This window comes from Bombyx mori, chromosome 6 (assembly GCF_030269925.1).
Source record: "Bombyx mori chromosome 6, ASM3026992v2".
Taxonomy (NCBI): Eukaryota; Metazoa; Arthropoda; class Insecta; order Lepidoptera; family Bombycidae; genus Bombyx; species Bombyx mori.
This window is the reverse complement of record NC_085112.1, coordinates 13,037,241-13,052,415: the sequence shown is the minus strand read 5'-3', so window position 1 is coordinate 13,052,415 and position 15,175 is coordinate 13,037,241. Positions and strand designations below refer to the sequence as shown.

The 15,175-nt window shown below is 37.7% G+C and overlaps 3 protein-coding genes across 7 annotated transcripts in view; 1 reads left to right on the top strand and 2 right to left on the bottom strand.

Annotated features, from left to right (window-relative positions):
* The window catches only part of LOC101740488 (transmembrane protein 135), a 37,736-nt gene that overhangs the window by 13,185 nt on the left and 9,376 nt on the right, over nt 1-15,175 (top strand). For 2 of the 3 annotated variants that reach the window (XM_038011678.2, XM_004923490.5), the window contains exons 5-9: nt 738-849; nt 1,505-1,657; nt 2,663-2,803; nt 3,415-3,581; nt 4,331-8,183. In XM_038011678.2, coding sequence (XP_037867606.1) covers nt 738-849; nt 1,505-1,657; nt 2,663-2,803; nt 3,415-3,581; nt 4,331-4,382 — 625 coding nt within the window. In that variant the 3' untranslated portion in view covers nt 4,383-8,183. Of the gene's footprint in view, nt 1-737; nt 850-1,504; nt 1,658-2,662; nt 2,804-3,414; nt 3,582-4,330; nt 8,184-15,175 lie in introns of those variants that run through there. The other variant, XM_038011679.2, reaches the window with a different exon arrangement.
* On the bottom strand, nt 7,013-13,175 carry LOC101740629 (heat shock protein 68). Of its 3 annotated transcripts, none has more exons than XM_038011676.2 (7): nt 12,911-13,175; nt 11,965-12,139; nt 10,993-11,874; nt 10,654-10,911; nt 10,465-10,566; nt 9,980-10,207; nt 7,013-9,422 (listed from the first exon to the last, which is right to left on the bottom strand). In XM_038011676.2, exons 2-7 carry the CDS (start codon nt 12,130-12,132, stop codon nt 9,183-9,185), a joined length of 1,878 nt encoding a protein of 625 aa, XP_037867604.1. In that variant the 5' UTR covers nt 12,133-12,139; nt 12,911-13,175; the 3' UTR covers nt 7,013-9,182. The 3 variants fall into 3 exon arrangements, with proteins under 3 accessions (XP_037867604.1, XP_004923548.1, XP_037867603.1); XM_004923491.5 differs by having other exon boundaries at nt 10,642-10,911; nt 12,911-13,173; XM_038011675.2 differs by having other exon boundaries at nt 10,642-10,911; nt 12,993-13,173.
* LOC101745559 (small lysine-rich protein 1) lies at nt 13,634-14,716 on the bottom strand. The gene is made up of 2 exons (XM_004923522.5): nt 14,312-14,716; nt 13,634-13,895 (listed from the first exon to the last, which is right to left on the bottom strand). Exons 1-2 carry the CDS (start codon nt 14,361-14,363, stop codon nt 13,696-13,698), a joined length of 252 nt encoding a protein of 83 aa, XP_004923579.1. The 5' UTR covers nt 14,364-14,716; the 3' UTR covers nt 13,634-13,695.

Here is a 15,175-nt window from a genome sequence, read left to right as displayed (position 1 = left end):
TAAATATTCGTATTTTTTGTACTCATTTACCTTGGCGTATGAGTTCGGAATCTCAATTGTAATAGCAACAGTCGAACATTTCAAACCGAAACGCATGATTGCTTCGTGGCAGATATAGACAGGATGAAGAAGAAAAGGATAAAGGATAAAGGATAAGGAAAGGTGGGGACCTGTCTCAGTGGTGTAGGTTAGGAGAGGGCTATGTACAGCAATGAAAAGATAAGGCGTCCGGTGCCTTTGTATCTAGCGATGCACCGGTGTTCGAATCCCGCAGGCGGGTATTTTTCTAATTTAATACGTACCTAAACAATCTTCACGATTGACTTCCACGGTGAAGGCATAATATCGTGTAATAAAAATCAAAACCGCAAAATTATAATTTGCGTAATTACATTTTGGTAAGACCTCTTGTGAGTCTGCACGGGTAGGTACCACCACCCTGCCTGTTTCTGCCGTGAAGCAGTAATGCGTTTCGGTTTGAAGGATGGGGCAGCCGTTGCAACTACAGGGTGGGTAGCGGCATTTACGTTGTAGATATCTACGGGCTCCAGTAACCACTTAATACCAGGTGGGCTGTGAGCTCGTTCACACATCTTAGCAATAACAAAAGTAAAAAAGTGTGGCCATCATCAGATGCTGACGGTGGTTCTCTAAATAGGGCGTTGTAATATATATAAACTCCGGTAACAAATCTAGAATAATTGGTTAAAGCTAGCACATTCTCTTGGTATTTGCAGGTTTTTCACACCGCCACGTGTTTCCAAGGAAACTGGCCAGCCAGTCGGTGGCGTGGAAGGCCGAAGCCCTGCCTGCCCGCACAGGGGTCCTTGTCTGAATTATATATTAAAGGTATTCCGTATTCAGTAAGTAAATAAATCGTGCATTGTGCAAAATAATGAGACATTGCTATTCGCCTACCTACCCGTTAGCACTTTCTCCCAACTAATTTGCCTGCTTATTTCTGCCGTAAAGCAGTAATGCGTTTCGGTTTGAAGGGTGGGGCAGCCGTTATAACTATACTGAGACCTTAGAACTGATATCTCAAGGTGGGTGGCGCATTTACGTTGTAGCTGTCTATGGGCTCCAGTAACCACTTAACACCAGGTGGGCTGTGAGCTCGTCCACTCAACTAAGCAACAACAAAAAAACTAAGAATGGTTATATCGTGTCGGCGAGAATTTCTAACCGAAAGGAATTATCCGTCCGGTCCATACTTATTTGCGTGACTTATTTTCTGGTGGATAGCGTGCTTGGTGACCGAGCAACATATTATGTCAACTTCCCAAAATAGTCCCAGTCTAGTTGTATAAGTCATCCGATTTCGTTACCTTGTTATTTTCTGTCAAGTTTTATCGATTATCGTTTCTAAATATCGATTTATTTTAATGTTTCCTCTGTTGCGTATAAAATAAAGCATATTTTCAAACGGAAAATTTTCATTGCGTATATCCGGTATGATGTTTCTTCGTTATGCTTAAAGTAGTTTTTTTTTTTTGTATTGTAGGGTACTTTAAAACTTTTCGGCGTGGGTTGCGCGATGACCATGCTCCGTGCAGTAATACCTAAAATCCTGACTCCGATGAAAGCGTTGAAGTCCCTAAGACTGGCCCATTTGAGACTGGGAATTTTCTTCGGAGGCTACATAGGAATATATAGGGTAAGTTAATCTATATATTAATACGTGAAGCAAAAATATTGTATCCCTTTTTACGAAAATTGCGCGGACGGAGGAGTATGAAATTTCCCATACTTATAGAGATAGAGAGATAGAGATAGATATATAGAGAAGAAATGCAAAATGCTCATGTTTTAAAAAAATTATGCATAAAAAATGCAATAAATCCAGAAAAAAACATTACACACTACTATGTATTTGACATACACACGCATGCATACTATTTCTTTATTGTCAAACTTTTCATATTGCTTAAAGTCTGTGGTCAAATTGAGAATAGATTAAATATTGTTTGTCTTTATTAATTTTTGCCTAAAGTGTGGTCTTGGCGAAATCTGTGATTATATAATTTGACAATAGAATCTTAATAATGTTGAAACTTATAATTTCAATTAATTATAATTGAATTTCGATTACTGCGGGACCACTAGTTTTCATAGTTGCGTCTATATCCTCTTCGGTTATCGCGAGTTGTTGACAAAATAAAAACTAATTTTAACTTTTAATTTCCCTTTTTTTTATTATATTTTAAAATTTCATAACACCGTACTTCTCCGCTACCAAGAAAACTGTGGTCAACTTGAGACTAGATTAATATTGATTTCTTTAATATTATTTGTCTATAGTGTGTGTAGCCTTAGCGAAATCTGTGATTAAAGAAGTAAAGTCTTTGACAATAGAACCATAATAATAATAATAATTTATTTATTTCTCTTTTAAAAGTACAGTACAAATACAAATGGAAATTAACCTTATAGTTTATTTTGCAAGCGTTTGAAAGAGCTGAAGCCTGTACTAGGTTCAAAGACCTGTATTAGTGATATCCAGGCTCCCCCCTCCTTCTTAAGATAGATTAGGTTAGGTTAAATCGTGAACAGATGCTGCGGTCTAGTGTCATTATGCGCGCGTGTGTGTGCGTGCGTGCGTGCGTGCGTGAGTGCGTGCGTGCGTGGATTGATTAATTTATGTTTTTATGTTGTTTTATAGCTGGTGGTTTGTGCACTGTGTCGAGCGTATGGCAGGGACAGCGCTTCTTACGCGTTGCCCGCGGGCCTCCTCGCCGGCGCCGCGTTCAGGGCGGCCCCCTCCACGCCGATCGCGTTGGCCCCGATCACGTCCTCCCTGCAAGTACGTATTCATTAGCGGCACAAGGCCTGACATCCATATTATCCATCCAAGCGAAATGAATCTTTGAAGTCGTCGTGGCCTAAAGGAAAAGACGTCCGGTGCATTGGTATGTAGCCGTGCACCGGTGTTCTAACGAAATACGTACTTATGAAATCTTCATGATTGACTTCCACGGTGAAGAAATAACATCGTGTAATAAGAATCAAACCTGCAAAAATTATAATTTGTGTAATTACTGGGAGTGGGATCTTGTGAATCCGCACGGGTAGGACCACCGCCTCGCTTATTTCTGCCGTGAAGCAGTAATGCGTTTCGGTTTGAAGGATGGGGCAGCCGTTGTAACGATACTCAGACCTTAGAACTTACATCTCAAGGTGGGTGGTGCGTTTACGTTGTAGATGTCTATGGGCACCAGTAACCACTTAACACCAGGTGCATCTAAGCAATAAAAAAGAAAAAAAATTTAACAGGGTTGCCATTCGTTTAAAACTCTTTCCCGAAAATAACTTTTCCGAAATTCGTATAGAATTATAATCATTCTATTACAGGCAGTCATAAAATGACAACAAGCAAATCGGTAATCGAGAACGTTTGAATTCAATATATTTCAGATCTTGGCGTCGTGGGCGTATCAGCGCGAGATGTTACCGGCGAACCTGCCGCTGGTCGAGATACTGTATTGCTTGTGTCAGGGGCTGTTGTTCCACGCTCGCGTCATGCACGAGGACGCCTGCCCCCGGTACATCATCAACCTGATGCACACCGTCACCAGCTCTAAGTAAGTTTGTGATCCGCCTACGCTTAAAACTGCTGTGTTATAATAGGCAGCCCTGAGCCGGGAGCTCATTCGCGACATCTTTATTCACGATTGACCCAGTGCCCACTACCACCAAGACTATGTTTCAGTTTCCAAAACAGCAGCCAACAAATAAGAATAATAGTAATAGTCTGTCGGCGTCGAATAATCGGTATACCCTTACCGTCAAATGGGCCGCTCCTTTGCCTCTGCCTATAAAGGCAATTAAATAAATGTGTGCGTGTACTAGTGTACACACGTAAGAAGTGAAACTTATTTATGGCCTTATTTTTCGAAAAATGATCTACATGCAACTTTCTAGAAATTGGTTAAATAAAGTTAAATTAGATAAAGTTTAAACAAAAGGATTTTATTATCATAGACATGAATACAAAAAAGTTAAATTAGATAAAGTTTAAACAAAAGGATTTTATTATCATAGACATGAATACAAAACAGATGGCGCGTAACGGAAAAATGTGACGCGTAACCGAAAAACGTGACGGTAAATTTTTTTCCAACGCCGATAAGGAAGTTTCACTTCAAAAATATTTTCTCTTAATCTCTTTTAAGCGCTGCTTAAGCTTGCTTATCACAAAAGACTTACTTCGAATAGTTTTTCAGTGGAAATATAGTATAAATATAATATATAATACGTATGTCTATACAATATATTATACAGGGTGTGGAAAAGCTCCGGTCAAATTATAAAAGCATTTTAAAATTTTCAGGGCCGATCAAATTCAAGGTGCTTTCATAGAGAAAATGTTGAAGAGCTTGTGAAGAATACGCGCTTAGTACAATTACAACACATATTCTATTAAGATTGAGAAGAACGAATGATTTATCAATTAGAGTTATTAAACGTGTTCGCCAGCCACGATCCGACTGTCAAACCGCCTTTCGTGTCAATGATATAATGTAATTGTCGATTTCTATTGAAAAACATGGAAAATTTGTAGAAATTTATTAGTAAGTTTGTAGGGAAAAAAAATCCCTAAAGTTATGGGGAATTTAAAAGATAACAACACATTGTGAGAAACAATCAAAGATACTTTTTGGCGGGAACGCGAGGAGTGAAGTTGTGTGATTTGTTTTATTTTGTCTATTTAGTGTTTCTTCAGGTTTAAATGTGTAATAATGGTGGTTTATTAACTGTTTAATATCTGTGAAAGTGCACAAACGTGGGAAAATGAAACAAAGCCGCTGGACGTAGCTTCTCAGGATCCTCCAAAAAGTCCACTGAAAAAATCTTAGTAAATGACCACCATTTTACTGAGATTATATTTCATCCCGTATCATCTCATTTCATTTCATTTAATTTCATCCCAGTTGATTAATGTCTCAAATTAATCATCTTCATTTCATTTCACTCCATAATATAATTTTCCCATAAAAATATGAATATTAATTAAAATAAGACATGACTTAAAGGTTTCAGTTACCAGGTCATAAAATCCCTTAAAAGAAAAAAACAAAGATATGAGAGTCAATTTGAAAATATTCGATTTCATGATTTCAATTAGGATTATCGACCACAATTGCTTTATTATCCTCTGTTGTGTGTCGAAACTAAAATAACTCAAAAGCCGAATGTCAATTGGTTCTAAACGAAATTGACTGGCGACATCTGACAAACAACACCACGCGGACGGTGTTGCCGGAGAAGTAGCCAGGCAGATCAACTGGATGTTACTGCCTCGCGACTAACTATATAATGATGAAGCTAGAAAATTAATGAACAAACATCTTAGTTTTAATTATTTAGTATTGGTAGTAAGGTGATTAGTAAAAAATATATAAAATATAATATATAATTTAAATTTAATTAATTTATTTAGCGGGCATATCTGTGATTATTTTAAGTGTAAGACGTTATTTACAGCACAGGGTTTTATTTAGAGGCGGGTTTCTTATAGATTTTTTGTTTTCGGTGCATTTTGTATGTTTGTCCAATGAATTCTAATACTAGGGGGATAAGGTGTAATTTCGTATAAAAAATTCAAATGAAATATGAATAGTTGCAGCAACGATGTTTTTATGGCTTAATTAGTTACAAACTACGTGATCGCACTTCGAGATTGGTCACATAATCGTACAACACGAGGCCTTGTAGGAACGTGCCTACCGAGGTTCACTTGTAGTTTATACGCGGTGGAACGTCTCGTCACGCACCGGAACTCATCACCATTCTGCCTAGTTCAACAGTCAATACGTCTTAGTCAGTGTGCCTAGTGCGAGTTTTTTAACGTTAACGATAGCGTAAAAGTTTACTCATTTTTGTGTGCAGCTGGAACAGCGCCCCTAGCGGCAAACGTAGGCAAACGTTCCAACTGAAGTCATCGTGGCCCAAAGGATAAGACGTCCGGTGCATTCGTGTGTAGCGATGCACCAGTGTTCGAATCCCGCAGGCGGGTATCAATTTTTCTAATGAAATACGTACTTAACAAATGTTCACGATTGACCACCACGGCTAAGGAATAACATCGTGTAGTAAAAATCAAACCCGCCAAACTATAATTTGCGTAATTACTGGTGGTAGGACCTCTTCTGTGTCCGCACGGGTAGGTACCACCGCCCTGCCTATTTTTGCCGTGAAGCAATAATGCTTTTCGGTTTGAAGGGTGGGGCAGCCGTTGTAACTATACTGAGACCTTAAAACTTATATCTCAAGGTGGGTGGCGTATTTACGTTGTAGATGTCTATGGACTCCAGTAACCACTTAACACCAGATGGACTGTGAGCTCGTCCACCCATCTAATGAAAAAAAAGAAAAAAAAACCATACAAATTTGAGTTGACTTTTACGCTATCGAGAACGTTAAAAAACTCGCACTAAGCACACTGAAGTCGTAGTCGTTATTACAATAGAGACTTGGCTCGTTGTGACATGAATGTTGTCCAGTGACCACATAACGCAAGGTGGTCGCGCGTTCCCACTTCTAGACCAAAACAGAGTCGTCGTAAAAGTGTTAAAGTAGGGTAGTTATCAAACCACTTATCGATTCCTAATAACGTAACGTTGCAGATAACACTGAATATTACGTACAATTTTTTATTCGTTCGTAAAGTAAATACTTTATTATGAGTACAGATCAATGATTGAGAATTACTTTATATAATTAAAAAGACTAACGATGAAGCCATGGTGCGAATAGACAGTTTATTTTATCACCTTCGGGTTATTTGATTAATGTTTAGGAAGTATTCGTAAAAAGTTACCATATGAGAAAATATACTCGTTTTTTTATATAAGATTTTTTTATTTGCGTATTGATGTAGCTTCTTATTGATTTATTAAATTCTTTGAGGACGGCGCACAAATTTTAGCAATGATGGTATACTCACCGACTCTGTATTGTTAAATTCAAAATACCTAGTTAGTCAAATGTTTTATAAATTAAATCCAAACTGTTAACGTTAAGTTGATGTTGTAAGCTTTATTCTTGTTTAATAAGTACATTTTGTTAATATAAAATGCAAACTCAAAATAATAAATAAAAATACGCACAGATAATGAAACAATGCAGACAGCGCCTCTAGCGAATTTTTGTAGGCAGCTAAAGTTTCGATCCGACATATGCACTCCAGTATTCATTACAAAATACTTTTTAATTTTATAAGGAGCAATAGTAACTAGTAAGTCGCACACGGTCTAGTAGAGAAACGTTATAATAATTTCCTTGCAAACAGCGTCTTAACGCAGTCTTAGAGATTTTTAATTTATATAACACAAAAGTCATTTACTCATAATAAACGCTTTGTAAACCACAAAATATTAGATTTAAATGTAAGAAAATATATCAAAGTAAGAAATTATACTTATTATTCGTAAATTCGTAATAAAGGATGTGTGGGGGGAAAGGGGGAGGGGAGGGGGTGGGGATTCCTCTCGAGACGCTCTAGAAAAAGAACAATGTTACCAGTGTTTGGGATTCAGGGCATAACGATTCAACGGTCTCGCTGCTATACGATGGTCTGATGGCTGAACTGGTAGGTGGTGTGCCATCAACTAGTTGTCATCACCGGAATGGTGCGAAATTTCTGCCGTTATACAACCGAGACTTGGACCTCATGTCTCAAGTTGGGCGACAGCAGCCACGCTCTGATGAGGCTCCGCATAGAACGCCAGATGGGCCGTGAGATAGTTTACGCAATAAATAGCGTTTATTTAGTTAGGTACAATCAAATGTTTTGTGTGCCTTAAATAGCGGATATACGATTTTTTTTTATTGTTTAGATGAGTGGACGAGCTCACAGCCCACCTGGTGTTAAGTGGTAACTGGAGCCCATAGACATCTACAACGTAAATGCGCAACGCACCTTGAGATAGTTACAACGGCTGCCCCACCCTTCAAACCGAAACACATTACTGCTTCACGGCTGAAATAGGCGAGAATAACGTATCATGAATTAAAGATCGCCTTTATGAAATTTGATCGTTTCGCCTACGAGGGATTCCCCTGCACCCTAAATAGTTCGCTATAGATTGCACAAAATGAACGAACAAGACGTAGGACACCAAAATGACAATGATCCCATTTGTGGTTGTTATACTATTTTTGTATTAAATGATTTTATGATACTTGTTTTTGTTTATTCTACCCTTCAGTTTATTAGTAGTCGTGTGTAGTAGTAGCGTAGCAGTAGTCTATCGACTTTTTGCATTAGTTTAGTTAGTAGAAATACGTATTTTGACCCTATAAAACCATTCGACTTCAAATTTTCTTTTAGGACTAGTCAAATATTGCTGTGTCAAATGCTCAAAAATTTTCAACTACTGATAAAGCTGTGTAATTTCCTGTGTCTGCCGCAAATTGTTTCCGTTTGAACGGTATTAGTCTTTGAATAGAATTGAGATTCAGACCTCATGTCTCAAAGTAGGTTTCGGCGTTTATCTATTGAAATGTTTGGCTCCGACAACCATTCGATTGTTAAGAAACTTGGGACAGTTGTTGATACTCCAAAGTTTCTGTCATAGTACCGTCAACGTACGATAGATGGCGTGCAAGTAGTTTCAAGAAATATTATTTTCATTCATTTAGCGAGAGTCACAGGGGCGTGAGCGTCACAGAAAATAATAACGATTATTTATTCCAGGCTTAAAAAATGGTATGTTAATGTCGTTTTTCAAATTAGGATGACACGTGTTTCGGAGAAAATAGTACAAGTTGAAAATAATTCTAAAAATTATAAATACGTATATGAGTGATTATATATTGGTTGCATTGGCGTAGAAACAGCACTGAGGCAGCAACTGCTTTAGTTATTAGTGAATTGGGTTTAAAAATAAACACTGGGGCACATGGGGTTTGATGACGATCCTATTTCGGAAAAACGAATTTTCTCGCATTAATCCTATTCCACAAGTCACACCCCTTTCCGGAGGCGAATAGTTTCTGAATTTACCTATATTAGCTGTATTGATGTTTAACCCAATGATTTGGGTAGGGCATCTTACTATTAAGCCTAATTAGATTGTGTTCAAGTTTTTGAATGTGCCTAACGTGAACTTCACTGCGTGATTATATTAGTGAGTAAGTTTCTTGGCAGTCTCAAATATCGATTTTGAGTATAGCAACGGTTAATTAACTTCTTCAACCCTCGGTCCATCAGAAGTAGCAGGTCTAGCGCCGGCTCCTCCAGCTCCATGGAGTTTCATCATCACCGGTTGGCAGACTCTCTGGGCGTCCTTGAGGCGTTGCTCGGTTTGTGCTTCTGGCGCGTCAGGATTGGCTTCCAGCCATCGCAGCTGGGCACTGCATTCTGTTATAACTGCGTTCTTTTCGGTTTCTGTCAGTCTCTCACCGGCGTTTTCGACTGCCTATCAAATGGTTTTTTTTAAAACAGGACAAATGGATGTCCGAGCTCACGGCCTGCGGCAAACGCTTATCGGAGCCCATGTATATCACAATGCGAATGGTGCCACCCCCTGACTGTCCCACCCTAGCAACCGTCAGTACTACAAATCACGCCTGATAATCGTGAAGACTTTTTTGGCTTTGTTTTTCTAGTTTTTTTTTGTGGGTATAAATTTGATTATAGTAACTGTTATTTGTATTTTATTGCACAGACAAAAGGAGCAGCCCATGACAAGAAAAAAAAAAATTATAATCATTGGCGAATTTATAGATCGCGAACAAACAAACTCACAGAAAATATAAGATTTTAAAAAAAATGGTGAAACCGAGAATCGACCCTAGCCTAGAAACAATCTTTGAAACAAACATACAACTTATATGTAAGTTCCTATAATTTGTATGCAAATCAATACCAGTACATATTTGTACATAACAATGTCAGATAATAAATGTGTTCTGCCAAAGTACACCGAGTGTCTTACCTATTACTATTAGGCCAAGGTAGTCTCAAACTACTTACTGCTTTACATCCAAAAAGGTATCCCTCTAGTCGGTTTCTCGATTCAACTCCCTTTTTTATAGCTTCATCCTCGGCTTTAAACTTCTCCGCGTCTCTAAGCATATTTTCAATGTCCTGTTTACTAAGACGGCCCTTGTCATTTGAAATTGTAATGTTCTCCGAACGACCAGTGCTTCTATCTTCAGCGCTAACATTGAGGATGCCATTGGCATCTACATCGAAAGTTACCTGGTACAAGCCGAAATTGAAATAAATAACTTGCTAGTGATATATGGGGTCGGACTCTCAATTGAATTTAAGTAGCAGCATCCCTACATTTCAAATCGATCATTGTATTTCTGCGGAATTAGGCAGCATAGTAATTCCCATCTTAACTGACATCCACCGTATACATATCGACCGTGGTATACTTCTGCCATAAATGGTATAAGACTGTAGTTTACAGTTGAAAATTTCACACAATCTTATAGTAAGACATTATTCACCTCTATTTGTGGTACTCCTCTTGGAGCTGGTGGTATTCCAGACAAATTAAATGTACCCAAAAGGTTGTTATCTTTGGTCAGAACACGTTCCCCTTCGTAAATCTACAAAGGAAAGTACATTAAGTCGGTCGTTTCGTTTTGATAGTGACGAACGGAGAATGTGTTAATGGAAATAACCCGAATAGTCACAGCAGGTTGGTTATCAGCGTATGTGGTGAAAATTTTCTTCTGTGTGGTAGGTATCGTTGAGTTCCTGTCTACCAAGCGTGTCATGACACCCCCAGCAGTCTCAATACCGAGAGACAATGGGATCACATCAACAAGGAGCACATCCTGAATACGTGTGTCTTTGCTACCAGTGAGAATGGCTGCTTGCACTGCGGCTCCGTACGCTACAGCTTCGTCTGGATTGATGGACATATTTAGCGTTTTACCACCAAAGAAATCCTGCAAGAAAATTATTTAATTTGTTTTTTATGTATTCTTGAGGAATTGCAAGTCATTAAAGCAGAATGCATTCGTGTGTACCTGCAATAATCGTTGGATTTTTGGTATTCTAGTAGAGCCTCCCACCATGACAACATCGTGTATTTCTCTTGTATTGAATCCTGCATCTTTTAGGGCTTGTTCGACTGGTTCAAGAGTTTGTCTGAACAAGTCCGAACATAAATCTTCAAAGCGAGCCCTTGACAGTTTAGAATAGAAATCTATACCATCGTGTAATGCATCTATTTCTATACTGGCTTCAGTACTTGAAGATAATGTTCTTTTACATCTTTCGCAAGCGGTACGAAGTCTTCTTAAAGCTTTAGGATTTTCTTTAATTTTTCTTTTGTATTTCTTTTCAAACTCTTGACAAAAATGATCTACCATTCGGCTATCAAAGTCTTCACCACCCAAATGTGTGTCTCCAGCTGTTGATTTTACTTCAAATAGAGATCCTTCAGATATTTGAAGTACTGAAACATCAAAAGTCCCTCCGCCAAGGTCAAATATCAAAACATTTCTTTCACCTTTTAAATTTTTGTCCAGTCCATAGGCTAGAGCTGCTGCTGTTGGCTCGTTGATGATTCTAAGAACGTTTAAGCCAGCGATAACACCGGCATCTTTTGTAGCTTGACGCTGAGAATCATTAAAATAAGCCGGTACAGTGATGACTGCATCATTTACGACGCCACCCAGAAACTTTTCAGCAATTTCTTTCATTTTCGTTAAAACCATTGAAGATATCTCTTCAGGAGCGAATTTCCTTGTATCCCCTTTATATTCGACGACAATTTTTGGTTCACCACCTTCCGAAATAACTTGAAAAGGCCAATGCTTTATGTCTTGTTGTACTTTTGGATCACCGAATTTACGTCCGATGAGGCGTTTAGCATCAAAAACTGTGTTCTTTGGGTTCATCGCCACCTGCACGATATTTAAACTTATTATTACATTTAGATCATACTTATCGTTAAAGCAGTAGTAATAGTGGTTGGTGAGATATACTCTAGGTACCTGGTTCTTCGCAGGATCTCCAATTAATCTCTCTGTCTCAGTAAAAGCGACGTAAGATGGTGTTGTTCTGTTACCTTGGTCGTTAGCTATGATTTCCACTTTGCTGTGCTGGAAGATTCCCACGCAGGAATATGTTGTTCCCAGATCTATTCCAACAGCTGGTACCATTTTAGATCTTTAAGTTTAGAGAAGGTGTTATTAGACTGTTGACGCCTCTATCCCCTGATTTGCAAGCGAAGTAAATTGTCTCTTCGTAATAAGGTGACACGTTACAAAACTTGCATACGTCCGGTCATCTACTACGCAAGTGTACTGTTCGCTCACGCGGCCCGCACTAGTTTGAAGCCCCTTCAAGTCATTCAGTCCCGTTTTTTCAGGTAAGTATATACAGTCTGCATCAATACGCTACTTTGAGAAGGCGGCACGACACGAAAACCCTCTTGTCGTGTCCGCCGGAAATTACATACCCGATCCTGTGGACCGAATGGTAAACAGTCGACGTCGCCCTAAACACCTTATTACGGATCCTCCCGATCCACGGTGCCTTTAGGTACCTCAAGCACCGATCACCATCCTCGTCGAACCCGTCGCTTGCGACGAAAGGCTCGGCTAGTAAATTTACCCCTAGACACAGCCCACTGATTTTCTCACCGGATCTTCTCAGTGGGTCGCGTTTCCGGTGGTAGATTCTGCGAAGTACTGCTCTTGCTAGGGCCAGTGTTAGCAGCACCTCCGGCTTGAGCCCCGAGAGCTCACCTACATGCTAGGGTAACGCTGATATAGCCTCTAAAGGCTATCAGCATAGATAGGATAAAAAAAAACTCATGTTCCTGTAGATAGTTTTGATAAAGCAAATGAATTATCTTTAAGAATTTGATGTCAATTGATAAAGTATGTTTATAAATACGCAATAAATAATAATTAAAATGTATAGCGTTTTTTTCACCTTTGGTTTGCGTCACCTGAAGAAATTATGAGATTAGAAAATACAACAAAAATAATACAGGAAAGAAGAATTTAGAACATACATTTGTATGCAACATGTAATTTACTAGTAATCTTGTGATCCATTTTTTTTTTAAATCTAAACTTCACCACTTCAATTTGGTTTTGATATATTTTCTCAAATTGTCAACGCCATTGATTAGTTTTGTTAATGTCAATGATATTTTATATGTAAATCATTGGTTAATGTTGAAAGAAAATAGGATGAATCAAACATGACATTGCTTTGATTGCTTTCACAAAGTTTTAAAAGAAGGAAATCAATAAATAAAATTTAAAGAATATAATATGGTTATATCTAAACGTTTTTTAATAATGAATAAAATATGTCCTATGTTTACTTTGGAAAATTTATTCACTGATCAATCCATTTTAAATTTTATGTTAATCCATTGTTTTAATTATTACGTAATTTGTATTATTATATTTGAACATTCAATACATGGTTTATGATACATTCCCTTTATGAGTAAATATAGGTATATCTTCCTTGGTCGATAAATTTTAATAGTCGATTGAATAATTCTAAATGAAGAAACCAAATTGATGTGCATACAGTTTATTACTCGACGTCGGAGATTTCAATAAATAATACACTGTAGGTGTTCTATGCCATCACTTGATCTAAAGATCCAGATCCCAAGAAAATATAAAACAACAAACATTTATTAAACGACTTTTGCAAAAAGCACCTCCGATATTTTGCTTTTAAACCCACAATTTACATTAACGTTTCCCTTTTTTCTTCTTCTTATTGAAGTCTGGTGGATGGAATCCTCTAGCCTGGAGCAATTCCTGTACGTTATGGCACGCGTAGTACACATTGTCCATAGCAGCCTCGGTCAGCATGTCAACATTGCAACGGCCTTTGGATTTGCCTTTTTTCCCACGCGGAGCCCCCTTCTTGGATTTCTTTTTGTCTCCACCTAAAATATTACTGCAAGTTAAATTTTCACCGAACTAATATTAGGTACGATACGTTCATATCATATCTACACACTGGCACTTTATAATATGGTACACTAAAATTCTATCACACTGAATGATTAATTCATTTTTGAGATTGTATTTTTTATTGAATGAATACTGCGTCAGAAAGCAATAAGTAGCGGTAAGGCAGATGTGGGTTAGTCTTACCGTATATACATAATAATATATTGGCCAACGCAATTCACGGATACTTACAGCATCTAAAATTCTATTTAGGTTTTGTTTGAACGAGTTGTCATAACACTAATCAGCTTAGTAGACGTTAGGACACACGTTTTAATAATAATAATAAAATATCAGACCAGTATATTTAACAAAAGCCTAAAGAAAGCGTTCAAATATTATTATTTACCTTCATCTGCATCTTTCTTTTCCTTTTTCTTTCCTTTTCCTTTACCGGCCATTATATTTATAGGAATTCAATTAATACGTAGAGTTCTGGGAATGTTTTTTTTTTTTCGCTTTTTACGTTGTTTTGGTAACTCCATTATTGATCAAACTCATCGCGGTCACGTTTCGCTTCGCAACTTCGGAAGTTTAGTGAAACGTGAAATAAATATTTGAGCTTGTTCGAACTCAGCGGCCTGTAAATATAAATACCTACGTTTTTTTTTTTTAAACAGCATTCCTCTTCACGAAATCCTCACTGTCATGAAGCGTCCTACCACCAAAAAAACAATGCCTCACAAACCATACTTTCAATCATCTCCAGATGCAATTGTAAATAAACCATATTATTATTAAGTCAACACTCAACAAATATTATATTTCTGCTTGTACCTAATGGAAACACCGACGAATTTTACTCATATTTGTGTTAAGCTCAATATTTAGTTCAAATCCCTGCTAATATGACGTTTATAGCACGCGTCCTTATTCATCTCGGTTGGGTATAACGATGATTAATGATCCTCTGCGTACCATGTAATGCGTGCAGTGCGCACAATACGCGAACAGAATATTTTTTTCTTTTTGTCCTTTAAAATAAAGGAAAGACAAGGACTTAGTGCTCGCCACAATACGTGTTGGCAAAATAATTATTTTAAGAAAAACCATCTTACGTAAAGCATGCTTTCGAGTGGGATTTTATATTATATAAATTAAAAAACTTGTTACTTGTTTTGTATATTATTGTAATTGTATCTATTTATGAATTGCGTTATTCTAATGATAATTTCGATAGAATTCCTTGATAGTAGCTTACAACGACTACATT

Excerpts from the sequence above, each read along its gene's own strand:
- LOC101740629 (XM_004923491.5), bottom strand. The coding sequence starts at position 12,132 with ATGGTACCAGCTGTTGGAATAGATCTGGGAACAACATATTCCTGCGTG. Across the intron at positions 10,912-10,992 it reads AAATCCAACGATTATTGCAG|GATTTCTTTGGTGGTAAAAC; the intron begins GTACACACGAAT and ends ATTTTCTTGCAG. Across the intron at positions 9,423-9,979 it reads ACCTTTTTGGATGTAAAGCA|GCAGTCGAAAACGCCGGTGA; the intron begins GTAAGTAGTTTG and ends ACCATTTGATAG.
- LOC101745559 (XM_004923522.5), bottom strand. The coding sequence starts at position 14,363 with ATGGCCGGTAAAGGAAAAGGAAAGAAAAAGGAAAAGAAAGATGCAGAT. Across the intron at positions 13,896-14,311 it reads AAAGAAAGATGCAGATGAAG|GTGGAGACAAAAAGAAATCC; the intron begins GTAAATAATAAT and ends GTAATATTTTAG.